The following is a 17,164-nucleotide window of genomic DNA, read 5'->3' as shown; positions in this document are numbered from 1 at the left end:
AAGCCCTCAACATACGAGGACAATTCTGGAGTTGTCCAAATTCTTCGCCAATACATTAGAGGGCGCAATCTGGCACTATCGGTCAAAGCCTTCATTCCTAGATCACTTAATAAAGGCAATATGGGAGTGCTTTGAGGGAGACTAGTGAGTTTTCGTAGGAAGCAGTTTTCTGCAATGGACAGTTTGGATAAGTTTTTATCGCCCCATAGCTCTGCTCCATAAAGAACGGCACTAGTAATTTTCATATTATAAATCGTCAGAGCTGGGGTAACTGGTTTCGTAAAAGATGCCTTAAACTCAGATAATAATGTTCCAGCTAGTTGTCTATGTTTTAGTGTGGCCATGTCCATTTGTTTGCCCCATTTCATGTCCCTCTGTATGACAACCCCAAGATAAGGAATTCAATCATACTCATACCAACAATACAAAAAATATGGAGCCATTAGCTGCACGTATTAGACAACACCACAGGGACAGAGGTATAGGATTCAGCGCTCGTAGTCTCTTGATATCACTATACGCAGATGATGTCACTTTGTATATTTTGGACCCTGAGCGTGATCTGGATATAGTATTGAGAGAATTTATTAGATTTGGTGGGCTCTCCGGTATAACTATAAATTGGAATAAATCTGTGATCTTTCCCCTTACAGATAATACCAAAGCAGTAACCTCGGAATTCCCATTAAAATGGGAAAATGAAAAAGTGAAATATTTGGGAATTTGGATATGTCGGGATCTACAAGAGATATGGAACCTAAATTATGGCACAGCCATTGTCTGGTTGGAGGAAAAGGTGGCTCTGTGGGCCAAACTCCCACTGTCACTAGCAGGGAAAATCGCATTGGCTAAGATGATTGTTTTGCCTACATTTTTATATCTTTCTGTGAATCTACCACTTATACTTACCCAATCCTTCTTCAAGACATTGAGGTCCCTATTAATATCTTTGATATTGGCGGGAGGCCAGGCCCGGGTATCGTGGGAGCTGCTGTCTTTGCTGACAAAGCAGGGCGGGCTGGGTGCTCCAGATATGAAATTGTACGCGTTCTGTGCACAGGCGCAATTCCTGCAATATTGGGTACACCAAACGCCTTTTCAGCCTCACGTAGCTGTTGAGACGGATGTGGTTGCACCTGTTCCTCTGCGGGTGGCATTATACCAGACCTACAAGCATCCTACAAATTGCATAGAAACTCCTGAAACTCTACGATGGGCTTGGGATGGGCTGCGTAGAAGAGCGGGGGCTCAAATATTGTACGCCCCTTCTATCCCCTTGGCGCAGAACCCTATGCTACCCAACATCAGAGACTAGCTAAACAGCAAGATAGTGCAAGCTATTCTTTGGCATGGGGAGGGGTTGTTCAGGGACCCTCCGAGGGCAGAGGAAGGACAGAGGGTATCTTTCGGTGAGACATTTTTGTATCACAAAATTTGCGCAACCTGCCGTGTGTTACACACAGACTTCCCATCCCAGCCAACCACACTGCATGCTCTAGAAAACTTACTCAGTATACCATCGCCACGCAAGCTTATCACCAGACTATACACTTGTATGCAGACTGACGCCCCCGTGGCAACTCCAGTGCTCGACTTAAATGGAATGATGAGATATCCCCCCCTTTGACTGATGACCAGTGGTCTTATTGCTGTGCTCAAATGACTGAATTGTCACCCAACTATAAGCTTCGGATCATCCACTTCAAATGTATACATCGCTATTACAGGACGCCCATGGGTTTACATAGGATGGGACTTGGGGAGGATGACTGTTCATGGCGTTGCGGGTGTACACTGCCTCTTTTCTCCATATGGCATGGGAATGTCTGGTCATTACGGCGTATTGATTCCAAATTTTTGAGTCCATAAACCAGATTCTGGGTCTAACGTTGTCCCCATCCCGACTATTGGGACTGCTGGGGTATGTTAGAGACACACACGTTAAACGCAAACTGCATGCGCTGTTACTGCTGTTCGCCAAACGTCAGATAGCTCTGCACTGGGGGAAAAGGAGAAAACCCACGATCAAGCACTGGATAAGAGAGTTCACATATGGTCAGACTCAACTGACCACGTTTTGGGAGCCAATGCCACCTGCCTCCAGGCCGAATGAGATATGGGAACCATTTATTGATTGGGTCCATGACAGATCTATTGGTCCTAATGATGCGGTGGACACCGAGGGTAATGTTGGCCCTGGATGACTCTCAGAATATTCTACCTAACTGTGTGCCTTAATTGGGAATTGGTGGAGTTTTTGATTGGAAATGGCATTCACTGAACATGATGGGAGGATACTGTCTGATAGAACACCGTTAAGTCTTCATGTTTATGTATACACAAATATTGTCTCTGCATAATATGGCGGGCATCGCCTAGTTCATTCCACTATTGATTAAGGAAATTGCTCTGTCTCATGCAAGGTCGTACATATGGCAACCTATACACCACTGTTGTCGTTTGTTTCGATTTGTATTGTATCGATCTTGAAAATCAATAAATAAAAATACAAAAAATAAGTACAACTGGACCACTTTTAACAGAAGAAGATGACAATGACCATAGTCTAATAAAAGATGAATACTCCAACATTTCAATAGCACCAACTATAACCAGGGTCCTCAGGATACATTAGTTAGGGTGATAACCAAGAGAATAAATCATGAGTTAGATGTGGTCCATAGAGTAGAAACAACGCCGACGCGCGTTTCGGTGATCGACCCAGTGCGGGTCTCACCTTCCTCAGGGCGGAAAAATCCAGAGGCATTGCCGTGGGGCGAGCCAAACTCAGAAGAGTAGGTGAGTCAAGTTCGTAGGACAAGAGACTAGGATCAAAGTAGAGCACATATCTCAAGAGGAAACCTAAAAAAGTAATACAGGAATCTAGAGTACAACAATCAATCAATCATAGCATTTATAAAGCGCACTACTTACCCGTGGGGGTCTCAAGGCGTTGGGGGGTGGGAAATGCTGCTACTGCTCGAAAAGCCAGGTCTTGAGGAGTCTACTAAAGGTCAGCAGGACTTGGGTCTGCCATAGGTGGGTGGGGAGGGTGTTCCAGGTCTTGGCGGCGAGGTGGGAGAACCATCTGCCACCGGAGGTCGCTCTTCGGATGCGGGGGACTGTGGCGAGGTTGGCGGAGCGGAGCTGGCAGGTGGGGGTGTAGAAGCTGAGTCGTCTGCTTAGGTACGCTGGTCCGGTGTTGTGGAGTGCCTTGTGTGCGTGGGTGAAGAGCTTGAAGGTTATCCTCTTGTTGACGGGGAGCCAGTGCAGGTCTCTCAGGTGGGGTGTGATGTGGCTGCGGCGAGGAATGTCGAGGATCAGTCGTGCAGAGGCGTTCTGGATGCGTTGAAGCCGTTTCAGGAATCCGATCGTGTATCAGGATTCATTCAAAGGCGCTGGGGCGAGGAAACGCTCCGAAAAAGAGTCAGTCAGCGTCCAGGGCGTGAGGGCAAGAATAGCGATAAGTTTCTGAGATAGCGTCCCTCAGGGAAGAATGTCCGCATCGGATCTGGAAACGATCGCATGCTGACTGTTGCTTTGGGCGAGACGGAACTCTGGGATTACACTCAGAATGATACACTCAGATGGCAGATGAGTGATCGCCCATTGCCAGCAAGGACACTTTGAAGCTTTGGTGATAGAAGTATATGCCCCTGATTATGACGATCCTCACTTTTATCAATTGCTACACAGCAAACGATTGCATACGCTCATATACCGCATTTGTGGAGAGGCGATTTCAATTGTGTACTATCTCCAGAGATTGACCGGACAAAAGGCCCCCACGCAAACATGAAGGGGCAACCTGCGCCATTATCGCCATAGCAGGAGCAGGCAGACTGGTGGACGCCTGGCGCCACACCAACCCCAAGGCAGATAATATACACATACCACAATCTACGATACTCACATGCGTATTGATTACTGGCTAATATCCCGCTCCCTGCTGCCATACATGGAGTCCTATGTGCACCTTCCCAGGACCTACTTCGACCACTCGCCAGTGCAGCTTACCATACGAGCCCTAGATATGCACCCGAAAACAATCCTGTGGAGGTCCCACTCAATATTTGCTTCTTGACTCAGTGTTTCGTGAAGAAATAGGGCAAGCAGTTGACCAATACTTAGCATTAAAACAGAAAGTGTCGCAAAAATGTCTACACTCTTGGAAGCCTTCAAGCTATATATACGTGTTATCACCATCTCTAAACACGTTGGGGTACTACGCTCCATTAGAGATCGATTACAAAAGCTAGAAGGGGAGCTAAAAAAATAGAATTAGAATAGAAACAACCGAAACAGAGACTGCAAATGCAGATTAAAACCACTTTAGAAAAGTACAATGAGCTAGCGCAATCTGAGATTGCACATCTGGGAAAGAAAGCTAGTCAGGGTGTACGGGGAGGGTGAGCGACCTAGCGCCACACAAGCAGCCCTAAATCGACCAAGTAGAACAGCAAATGAAGTGCACAGCGTGCAAAACTAAGGAGGCGAGCCCATTATTTGATCAACACCAGTAGTTGATAGATTTCATGGATATTACTCTGACATGTATACATCTCACCCCACTACGTTTGGGCAGACATGCTTGATTACCTACATATTAAAATGAACTGGCTTACAAATGAGAATAGGGAGAGACTGATGGCCCCTCTTCGTCCTACAGAGATAATTGTGGCGCTCAAAGAGATTCCCAACGATCTAGGTCCTGGAACCAATGGTCTTACGGTAGCCTTCCACAAAGCATACCAAGATAAATTGACCCCCACTTAGTTAATCTATACAAGGAGATGGCCCGAGAGGGTTCCATGCCTGCCACAATGTGTGAGGCGCTGCTTATAGCAATAAGTAAACAAGGGAAACCAGAGGAGCACTGCTCTTCATACCGACCCCTATCATTGTTCAACACGGATACAAAACTTTTTGCCAAACTCCTGATGAATAGACTGGCTCCCCTACTCCCACGAATTGTTGGCCCAGAACAGTCCGGGTTTGTTCCTGGACAAACTTTGACCAGTAACTTTAGAACACTGTTTGGCGCTATCATCTTAATGGATCTAGAGAATCAGGCAGCAGTAGTGAAAAGGCATTTGATTCAGTAGAATGGCCCTTTATGTTGGCTACGCTGCGAAGAGTGGGATTAGAGGAGGTCTATATTAAATTAATACAAGTCGTTTATTCAAATCTCATGACGCGCATCTATATGAATGGGATTCTCTCTGATCCCATAACTGTTACACGTGGCACCCGATAAGGTTGCCCGCTCTCCCCCCTTTCAGGCACGCTGGTTGCAGAAACCTTGGCGTGCGGTAAAGGGCAGGGACCAATGGGTCCCTTCCCTGGGGTGGGTACACCCCCCATCGGTTACCCCCCAGTGGAAGGGGGGCAGAAGCCTGTCCTTGGTTGGTTGGGTCCCCCCATCCTCAAGATGGCGGGGACTCAGAGTTGTGCTTTACCTCGCCTCCCCCACCTGAGGGGTGGCGTTTGCAGAGGTGGGCACACCTCTTTCCCTCACTTGTTTTTCCCGCGGGTTCTCCCGCCCAAAGACGGGGGTAGAACCAGTGGAGACCAGTTGATGAAAGCAGCAAATGGTCTGGGGAGGCTCAAAAAGGCCTTTGAAGCTTCCCCTTCGTGAACCCTGCCCATCCTGGGGGAGGAGGCTTGGCACCTCGTCCCAGGATGTACATTGTTTCAGGCCCCCGAGAGCAGCAGGCTCTCGACCCAGGGGTCCAGAAACATGTCTGTTGTTGGCAACCTACGCAGCCACCCAGTCGGGTCACTAGAAGTTGGTGGCGTATCAAGGGGCATCTCTAAGATGCCCTCTGTCGTGCATTTTACATTAAATCCCACACTGGCATCAGTGTGGGTTTAATGTGCTGAGAAGTTTGATACCAAACTGTTCAGTTTTCGGTGTAGCCATTATGGTGCTGTGGAGTTCGTAATGACAAACTCCCAGCACCATATACTCTTAATGGCAGCACTGCACTTCCAATGCCCAGGAATGGACTTGGGCACTGGAGGGGTACAGGGTTAATGCACCTGTACCCTCACCACTGGCATAGGGCACCCAGCTATAGGGGTGACTGATCTATCCCAGGGCAGGTGTTTGTGGGCATGGCACACAGGGATGTGTGCCATGTGACTTCGCTTTGTTCTGTACCAAGACACGCAGCCTGCGAAGGCAGTGTGGGAGTGTCAGGATACAGGACCTCTAAGGGTGGCACAATAAGTGCTGCAGGCCTTCGAGGCCTTCTCTGGTCACAATACACTGGGTAGCTGTGGTACCATTTACCAGGGCCTGACCTGTGGCCAGAGATGCCAATTTGGATTTAGGCTTCAATGCAATTTTAGGGAAGGAAGATCTGCCCTGGGTACCTGATTAGCAGGAGCCCAGGGCACACTCAGTCAAAGAACATCAGCAATTCAGCAAAAAGTTGGGGCATACCATGCAGAAAGATGTCCCTTTCTCACATCGTAGGAAACCTCTTCATCAAATATGTATTAAACAAGGCTCACAAACAAGTCAGACAGCAGTAGTTTTTTGCTCAACTGCGCAAATCCTCAAGCTATTTGCGGCTTAGCCAAATTCTTAAATAAAACAGACAAGCTGCTAAGAAGTGCTACTCCACCGAATACTGGTTGAATATAATCTGCACCCAGAGTGCTTATAGGTTTTAAGGCCAGGTGCACTGTATTAGATCGATATTCAAAAACCTGAATGCATACAGAACATTGTGAGCCTATCCCGAACTTGTGAAAAAAAATTGCTCTGCTAATGAGCACATTCTAAACGATGTACAGTCACTTTTATCTTTGTTATAATGAGGTGCAATATCAATGTTAGTGCTTTTGATTAGTAAATTATCACTATTAAACTTTTCACAAGACTGCTATTTTTTGTTACTATTGTACAATATCATTGGTCAGTGCTCTTATTAGTAACCACTTTTTTACATGTGATATGGATTCAAAATATTTTAAAAAAATCTTATCACATATTTTTTATAGTTTGATTTGGAATTTCTCTTAATAGTGCTGTTTTATACGTTTTATTAAATTGCAATGGCTTTAATTAGTTGAGCGCAATAAAATAAACTTGAAACTTCTGTTTGCATTTGCACTGTATTCCCTTTCGATTGTGTCTGAAAGGCCTTCAGAGCCAGTAAAACCATCTTTAGGTTTAGGATATTTATACGTTGAATAGCTTCCTCCACTCTTCAGTGTCCTTTATCTTTGTTCCCTGCATATGTGCTCACAAGTCCATGTGGGATGCGTCTGTTATTATATTATAGTTAGTGCTGGCTGTTTGAATGGTCTACCCATTGTTATGTTGTTCATATTCCAACCGTTTCACCTCTCCTTGCATTTTTAGGTCTCAACCCATGCAGCGCGCAGCGCGCTGCATTGGAGTGACCTCTTGAAATCGATCCAGGCTTTTGCTGAAACTCGTGCATGTTTTGCACTGTTTCCGATTAGTACTCGTGCATGTATGGCGTTTAACTTGCGGGAGCGAGCAGCGGCGCCATCTGTTAGCAATTATCGTGCCTGCCACTCGTTCCCGCAAGGTAAACGCTAGACAGGCCCTCTGCTCGCTCCCTCGCCGCTTTAACTTTCGGGGTCGCGGTTGTCTTTCAGCGCTTGTTTTTAATTGCAGGGCCGTTTCATTTTGCCAGCATCTGCCCAGTGCTTGCATTCACCCCAGCTGCAGCCTGCACCTACATTCAGACTGGTAAAGCATATGCTGGTGGGGAGCTGTGCATACCGGTGCAGCAACAGATTTGCAGAAATCTCTAAAGGCACACGGTTGGCATACAGCTGAATGTGCGCGTCTTCTACTACTCTTTAACTGGTTTAGGAGTCGAGGCGGTGGGATGGGATGATGACGGACGCAGAGTGCGGGTTTTAAACAATCACTCTCATGACTCTTTCAGAGCACAGCTGATCTATCAGTCACACAGTGACCGGGGTGGGTCTCGGAGTCCTACGTGTGTGCCCTGGTGTTTGTTGGCAGCCGCATCCTCTGCAGTCCAGCCGAACTGCCAAAGCCGCCTTCCTGGTGGAATGGGACCACTAAAAACTAAATTGCAGGTCTGTTAGCAACGATGAAGGCATGCAGACTACCTCTTCCTGATGATCCCGATGGTATTCCTGCTGAGAAAAAAAGTATTGATATTCTCCATATTCCTCCTCAAAATTATCCTCTTGGCACTTGACATGCAGCTGGGATGGGCTCCTCAAGTAGCCAATGAATCCGTCATCCTCTTCTTCATAATCTTGCTCTTTCAACAGGTGAGAAGGCAACAGAGGTGTAACCTTGCTGGGTGAGATAACTTCTGGTGTAATAAATTTTTTTCAGGTGCTTTTCCCTTGTCTGCGGTCCCGTTGATGGTACAGCCGACTACGCCATTGTCGGAGAAGCGGATATCGGTGGTGATTTGGAAACCATACGCTCAGATACAACTGCCGTAGTTACCGTAGCAGTCGACAAAGCCATTGGAGCTTTCGCGGATGTCTTCATAGCAGTCGACGGCGTCGCCGACATAGTTCGTCGTTACCTCAGGCATCGTCAACGGTATCATCGTCAACAGTTTACTTGATGGTGACAAAATCTTCAACGACTGAGTCATCGGCACTGCCGTCGACACTGGAGCGGTACTCACCTTCTGCTTAGATGTCGAAGACTGGCGAACCTCCGCACTAGTTGACGATGGTGAAGGAATGTTCGTCGACGGGACCGTCGACTATGGAGTTTGTCGACTGCTTTTCTTCAGGTAGCACCGAAAAAGATTTTTTGAAAGTGCGCTTGCCTTGAGGGGGTGTATTAGAAGGCTCAGAACTCGCCTTTTTTGTTGTTGTTTGAGGAGATTTTACGGGGACTGCGCCCTTGAGACCCATGAGAGGTCTTTTTAAGGGACTTTTTTGGACGCTCACCAGAAAAAAAAGGGAGTGAGGTGATCGTCCCCTATCATGGGATCTCCTGGATGAAGAAGAACATGCCTCATCACTGTCCTCACTCAAAATCACATCTTTCTGGCTTGAGTTTCCGGAGCCATATAAGAAGGCACCCCTCACAATTTCTCAAGGTTTTATAGAAAAGGTACGACATAGCTTACACTCCTTTGCCTTATGGTTGGGATATAGGCAATAAATACAGTCATTGTGAGGGTCGTCTGTGTGGAGCCTTTTCTTAGAGCAGGTGGCACAGGCTCTTAAAAGACTTTCTCCTTATCTGACACAGTTATGTCAGAATCTAGAAGAGCAGCACTAAAGAAGATGGTCCTGCAATAGTAAAATGTTGATCTGAAGTAAAGAACTTTATACAAATTCACTGACGTAGATGAAAACTGAGCAGAGCTCCGAGGAGACTCCCAAGCAAAATGTGCGGTAGCAAATCTGAGGGTCCAAGGTTCTCTCAGGAGATTTCTAGAGGGCGAGAGGTCCTGATTGGGAATTACTTTAGGTCTTTTACAAAACGATAGAGATATGTTACAAGATTGAAACGGGCCTAGGCATGGTTTCTGCTTTGCATTTGGTTAGCATTGATATTTGTTGTACCGGGGACTCCCCTCTCAAAGACTGCGAATGAGTCAAGCATGTGAATCCATGAAGGTTCCAATACTGGAGTAACCATATTTCTGTGAGGAAAAGGTAATAAAGCTCGTCATAGATGATTTAATCCAGGACCTACTGTTTATTTGTAATAATCATATTTCTGAAACTAGGAAAGGCCTTTGCTATGGTAAGTAGGAAAGACAGAATACTGAGTATATAAGCATTGTTAAGTTTATAAATAAATACAAACGCACATACCTGTATGTGGGGCCAAGATGCTTCTAGTGTTGGTTCATCCTCTTCCGGATCAAACTCTGGATTATCACTTGGTGGAAGTGTTCTGAAAATGTTGGAGCTGATCTTTAATTAAAAAACAATCTGTTTAATTCACATAGGGTAAACTTTTGATACACGTCTAAACAGCATTTGAATATTCCTTTCTTGAACAAAAAGTACATGACTCCAAGTCTTCACTTAATACTTAAAATATCCGGAAAGCCACACAGTGTCAAAATGTAATGAATTTATAAAGTAACATTCTATGTCCTTGTGAATACCTTAATATGCTTTGTCACAAGAATCTATCCATGTGCAATAACACTGCTAATGGCATTAGGATGGTTGGAGATCAAATATGTAGAGAGAGCGAGAGAGAGAGAGAGAGAGAGAGAGAGAGAGAGAGAAATTACGCTTCACCCATTTACACTGCTTTTACTGCTCACAGAACAAGGTAAGAGTTTTTCTACTGTTTATCTTCTACACTGATTATAATGGTGGGATTTGGCACCTTCAGGGCTTCTGGATCAGAGTGTGCATGTTGGGAGGAGCTGTACATTTTGACTGTTGCATCAGACCAAGTATTGTCAGCATTCAAGCCACCTGGGAGAATACTGGAATCCCTCCCCCCCCATCCCCCACCCCATGTCAGTTTATCTTTATACTTTCCTGAGCAAGTCCCGACAATCTGAGAAGCTTGGCGACCCAAAGCCCAATCTCTTCACTGTGCAGGTCCTTCAGAGCATATCTGGTGTTCCCTTAATTTCAATATGAGAGGTATAGGGTCCCTCACTTGCACTCCACCTTATATTTAACAGTGTATACTGGACTCAAGAGACATGGCAAAAGAGATTCCAGGTCAAACCTGATACAGGGGCAAAGTGGCTTCTTTAATATTGTATATTGTGTGAGATGACTTGTTTCCTTCGAGTTTACTAGGTGCTGTTCTTAAAAGGGAGCAAATAAAGAGGTCTTCTAGCAGCGATAATATGGTCCCTTTTCAACCAATGAATCCGAGAGCCGCTGAGTCCTGCATAAGTAGAACTGACACAAACAAGGTGTGAGTTACCACCAGACCCACAACAGAGTGGAGGAAAATAGCTACTAACACCAACTTCTCAGCATAGTTGAAATGTAAACCCATGCACTTTCCAATGACTTTGGCATTGACCTTTATTTTGTTTTTTATTAAAGGAATGCTTGTTTGATGCATATATACTGCATTCGGACCCACGGAAGCTAGTATTTGCTGGACATTGTGGCCACCTTAAAATCCTGTTGTGTGGCTGTCAAAGATGGAAAAAGCATCTGATCAGATGAGATCTTTGATGGCAGTCCTAAAACTGTGACTGATTTACTTAAAAGTGAAAACTTCGCGACTGGTCGGGGGGGGGCGATCTCTGGACAGGGAACTGCAAAGAATAGCTTGGCTGCTGAGTGTAGGGGGTTGTAGAATGGTGGTAACGGCTAATGTAAACATTTCTGCACTGTCATTGTCATGTTTATTGTCGCTGTCTTGGTTATTAATAAAAAGTGTTTAAAAAAAAAAAAAGTGAAAACTTCATTTGGCATTAAACCTGCGGTCAGAATTCTTCAAAAGCCTGTGGAGTTATCCAGATCACGGTTTCTCAATATGGTCTGAGGAACGCTGGAGGTCAGGGAGTCCTACTGAGAGGGTCCACAACTATTTTACAAAATGAAATATTAAAATTAATACATTAAAATTTTAAAAGTATATACAAAAAAAGAAGCAAAGAAAATGTGGGGGGAAAACTATTTGGCTGTGAATTAAAATATTTCAATTATTGAGCATTTGTTTGATATATATATATATATATATATATATATATATATATATATATATATATATATATATATATATATATATGCAACAACCACGATGACGCTGTACCTCCTTCTCGGCGAACAGAGACACCACGAATCCCAGGAATAAGGCAAGATGTTATTTATTTAACAGAGATGCCATTGCTCACAGATAGTCAGTGCCTAAATAGCCATTTTTGAAAATCTGCTTTGTGTGCACCACGTGGGGTAATAGACATAGCCAAACTACTAAGTGCCTAAGTATAACAGCATGGTTCAGTCTTTCTTCTATTCAAAAAACGAGTTATTTTTAAAATATCAATGTGAGGATCTAATAATACACATGACTGTCAGCAAAGCAAATATTAAACAGAAAAACACACATATATATATTATTTTTGGGTGTCGTCTTTTAAGGTTTGAATCCTAGAACTTGCTTGGGCCGGGAGTCCCTAGATTCAGGTAAGGATTCAGTGGGAGTCCACTGTGAGAAGTTGGCCTGGCATATGCTGTCCACTAATTATAGGGCACACCTTACACCAGTCCAATTCGACTCTTATGGTGATAGGTTAAAGACAACCTTTAAAGAAAGCTATCCTAGTGGTAGCTGTGGAGAGCAGCCTTCAGGCCAAGTCTTGAAGGAGTGTTAAGCTTATTGTTTTACCATAGATAACCTCTTGAATAACCAAATGAAAGAGTAGTCCACACAGGTATATATATATAAAATATATGTATTTATTCTAAGAATAATCCCACTAGTCTCTTTATGAGGCTGGAGGTAAAGATACAATTCAAACAAGCATTGATAGTTACAATAAATGGAATCATAGGGCCCCGGGGGCGGACCAAACCATATATCAGAAAAATTGGTATAAGAACCACGACAATTCTACAGACAATGCCTAGGGCATTTAGGGTTGCTGGCCCCTTGTGAAACCACCCAAGGTAGTGAGGAAGGGGACCCACGGGAGACGCGTGCAGTGGCTGAAGCTACTGTCGGGATCTCTATTAAAGCCTATGGTGAATGTCGCGGTTGAATTTTTCAAGATTAAAAACACTTCTAGCAGGAGTTCAAGTTCAATACTTTAGAGTTAAGCCTTTGAAGGGCCCATACCCACGAGAGTACCGAGGTACCACTGTTACCTGCCCCAGGGAAGCCGGGTGCATAGGTCGTTTTCGATGTCGGGTCGCGGGTTGATTTTCAATGGCAAAACGTGAAGAACTGCTGCTAGCAAGAAGCGTTGTCAATGTCGTGAAGATTGAAAATGTAGTTCTTGAATAGAAGGACCTGAAAGCAGAGGGGACAGAGTCTGGGTCACAGCACAGTGACCAGGGGGCTCAGGAGAAGGAGCCCTTCAATGTCGGGTGCTTCCAGGTGGAAGAGGTGTAGCTTGGATCGTCAGCCACGGGGTCCAGGAGGCGTCAAGGAAAGCCAGCTTCTGGAGGGCGACTGTCCCACGAAGGATGAGGGTCGCTGCGGTGTTAGTGTCCGGATTGGATCCACTAAGCCTTGGCAAACGCAACCCACGCAAGAAACACAAAACAGCTACTGGTGCAGGCCCACAAGGTCTGAGCGAGGTCTCCAGCGAGGGGACTGAAGAGCAGGCCTGGAGCAACCAGGGGAACTCTTGGAAGTGAAGATTGACCTCCGCTAGGGCCCACCAGTCGAGAGACGAGAGACAAGGGACCGCGGGAGGCAGCAATTTGGCGTGCGTAAAGATGCGCCCACGGGTCGCCGGAGCGGGCTAGGGCTTCGATCTTTGGCACAGATGATGCTGAGAGGTTGGCTCAATAATGGGCCAAAGCACAACTTCCCCACTCGTCGGGGTCGGGTGCTGTGCAAGAGGTGGCCGGTGTCCTGGGGTATTGGGGATCTCGGCACCCACGGTGTCCACGGTGCGGAGCTTTGCTGTGCACACTCACTGGCCTCTGGGATGCTTGGAAACCCACCTCAAGGTAGGAAAGAGTCGTCGATGTCCGTAGGAGCAGCGAGGTTCCAAACGGGTCACTTGCAATGTTTCAGGTGCCTGCCAAGCAGGGGGGTAACTCCTTTACCCCAAGGGAGATCTCTTCCTTTAGCTGTGCGGCAGCAAGTCGAAGTTCAAGTCTGTGAAGTTCAAGAATAATCTGAGGCTCTGGGGACCCTGTATTCACCTTTATCCAAAGATTAGGGGAGTGTCCAGATCTGAGCCCACCAATGAGAGGTCAGGCGGGAAAGGGTGGCTACAGCCTCTCATTGGTGGTGTGTGGTTTCCCGCCTGGGCAGGGGACAGGATGCCCCTGAACCGGTTTGAGGCGGTGTATGCAGAAATAGGCACTGGAGAAGCCTACGTGCAAGTCTGAAAGACATCCTATGGTGCACCCACCCAGTTCCAATCCACATAGTTTGTCTGGGGAGGTGGGAGCACCTCCCTGCAACAAGATCCCTATTGTCCAGCTGCCGTGGCTGGAGTTCTGCCCAGCAACAGGCAGCCAGAGTCGTGTGGGTGGCGGGTAGCATCCATTTTGTACTACGTGTGCACTTTTAAATTGGTGTCTAAATTCTGCAGCTTTTCCCACATCGCCCCTCTAGCAGGGGGGAATCATGCCCTCACTCCCATGGCTGGATTGGGGGTATGATTCCTAAATGTTTGACACCAAACACGATATGGTTCTGTGTAGCCATTCTCAAGTTATCACGCTATCGCGATTACTTATAATGCGGTCAAGAGTATATGGTATGGCTACACTACAAACAACCCAGCAATAGTTTTACGAAGCTTGCAGAGGGGCCCTACTCAAGTAGGAGTTCCCCCTCACACATCTCAGCCTTGTAGGATTAGCAAGGCCTGCCTTAGGGGTGACCTATGAGGATATATGTGTTGTATTAAGTAAGATACAGGATACCTATATCCCTGTAAGGGGTGCAAGCACCACCTTACCCAGACTACAGTAGTGGTCTGGTGGTGTCAGTTTGTATGGCTGTCCCAGGGGTGGCACAATAAGTGCTGCAGCCCCTGGTAGGCCTCTGAGGGAACCATGCCCTGGGTACCTATGGTACCATCTACAAGGGGCTGACAGGGTGTCCTCAGTATCCAATTGGTATGTACCTAGGGTACTCACATCAGTTTTAGGGAGGAAGCAGATAGGCTGGGGTCCTGGATAGCAGGATCCCAGCCAGACTAGTCAAACACCATCCAAATACCAGGCAAAAAGTTGGGGGCAACCATATAGTCAGATTCCACCTTCCTACATCCACTCCACAGAACACAAAAGGTTCAGAACCACTGATATAGATTATTAGGAACAGGGAATGCAAGTAGAGTGGGATGCCACCATATGTCCAGCTTCATTGTTGGCAGATTAAGTTAGAACAGGTTAGATCGTTAGAACTACGCAGAGACATGAGAGAGGAAGGGATAAACATCCTAAACATTCTAATGTGCCATGATCGTATTAGAATGATCTAATCCTTTCATTGGCAAAATGACACAGCTCATCAAAATTGAATATGCTACTTACCAGTATGCATCTGTTCTTGGCATGTAGGGCTGCTGACATTCATATCTGTGCATAGATCGCCGCCTAGTGTTGGGTCCGGATGTTTGCACGTTGTTGTCCTGGAAGAGTCTTCGAAGTATCCTTGGATAGGTGACTCCTCCCCTGGACTACAGTGCGCATGGGCATCCTCTCCATCCTCAGATTGTTTTTCGCCATTGTGGCAGTGATGGAGTAGATACAGAAAGTGATGACCATGCTTGCAGTAATTCTGAGAGCTGCAGCTGCGACAGGCGCCGGGGAGGAGGGAGGGCGATATGAATGTCAGCAGCCCTACATGCCAAGAACAGATGCATACTGGTAAGTAGCATATTCAGTTCGAGGCATGTGGGCTGCTGAATTCATATCTGTGCATAGAATACATAGCAGTGCCCTCTATTAGCGGCGGCTACCCGTGCCAGCTGCAGCGGTCTGAAAAAGTGTTTTGAGAACAGCCTGTCCTACAGCTGCCTGCTGTTTTGACTGCACATCTACGCAATAGTGTTTTGTAAATGTGTGTGTAGTGGACCATGTGGCTGCTCTGCATATATCATGCAGGGGAATATTTCCTAGGAAGGCCATGGAAGCCCCCAACTTACGTGTTGAGTGGGCTCGTGGTGGAATAGTTAATGTGCGTTTTGCCTTTTGATAACAGATTTGAATACACTTAACTATCCATCTGGCTATCCCTGCTTTGGAGATGGCGTTACCTTTGTGGTGTGGGGCAAAGGCAACGAACAGTTGTTTTGTCTTCCTGAATGGTTTAGTCCTGTCGATGTAGTACATGAGGGCCCTCCGTACATCTAGTGTATGTAGTGCCCTTTCTGCAACAGTTTGTGGGTTTTGGAAGAAAACGGGCAGTTCAATAGTCTGGTTCATGTGGAACTGCGATATTACCTTGGGCATGAACTTGGGGTTGGTACGTAGTACGACCCTGTTGGCGTGAACCTGAATAAATGGCTCTTGAACGGTTAGTGCCTGGAGTTCACTAACTCTTCTGAGGGAAGTGATCGCTACTAGGAAGGCCACTTTCCAGGTAAGGAATTGAATCTCGCATGAGTGTAGAGGTTCAAAGGGTGGACCCATCAGGCGTGTGAGGACCAAGTTGAGGTTCCACATTGGAGCCGGTGGGTGACTAGGTGGAATGACTCTTTTGAGCCCTTCCAAGAATGCTTTGATGGCAGGCACTCTGAATAGAGAGAGGTGCTGCCTGGTTTGCAGATAGGCTGATATTGCGGTCAAATGGACACGTATAGAGGTGTACGCCAGATTGCATCGATATAGGTGTAAGAGATAACAGATGATGTTTTGGATGGATGCGTCCAGCGGGTTGATGTCATTATTACCGCAATAAATGACGAACCTTTTCCATTTGGCTGCATAGCAAGCTCTGGTAGTGGGTCTCCTGGCCTCCTTGATGATGTCCATACAGTCAGGTGGCAGGTTGAGATAGCCAAACTCTAGGACTTCAGGAGCCAGATCGCCAGATTCAGCTGTTGCGGATCTGGGTGCTGAACCTCTCCATGGTTCTGCGTCAAATGCGCGGGTTTGATCCGCAGCCTTTGATGCGGCACCACGGAAAGTTCGAGGAAGGTGGTGTACCACGGCTGGCGTGCCCACGTGGGAGCAACTAGGACGAGTGTCAGGGAGTGTTGTCGGAGTTTGCGGGCCACTAGCGGTATCAATGGCGCTGGGGGAAAAGCGTACGCAAATCTGCCGGACCAGTTCATCCATATCGCATTGCCCTGCGACTGCGGATGTGGGAATCTGGCGGCGAAGCTTGGGCATTTTGCGTTTTCGCTTGTCGCGAATAGGTCTATCTCCGGATGACCCCACTGCTGAAAGTACGGTTGGAGTACTGATGGGTGTAACTCCCACTCGTGCATTTGGTGGCTGTGTCTGCTGAGCAGATCCGCCATCTGGTTGTCCTTGCCAGGGAGGTGTTCCGCCATGAGGGACATGTTCCTTTGAATGGCCCACTTCCACATGCTCT

General features: G+C 46.5%; 1 protein-coding gene across 1 annotated transcript in view; it reads right to left on the bottom strand.

The window, feature by feature from the left end:
- Positions 1-17,164, bottom strand: part of PPP2R5A (protein phosphatase 2 regulatory subunit B'alpha) — a 730,770-nt gene that overhangs the window by 536,932 nt on the left and 176,674 nt on the right. Inside the window, exon 3 of the mRNA XM_085612862.1 lies at positions 9,814-9,915. Within this exon, the coding sequence (XP_085468988.1) occupies positions 9,814-9,915 (102 nt within the window). The remainder of the gene's footprint in view (positions 1-9,813; positions 9,916-17,164) is intronic.

This window comes from Triturus cristatus, chromosome 6 (genome assembly GCF_964204655.1).
Source record: "Triturus cristatus chromosome 6, aTriCri1.1, whole genome shotgun sequence".
NCBI lineage: Eukaryota > Metazoa > Chordata > Amphibia > Caudata > Salamandridae > Triturus > Triturus cristatus.
This window is presented reverse-complemented; position numbering and strand designations above follow the sequence as displayed.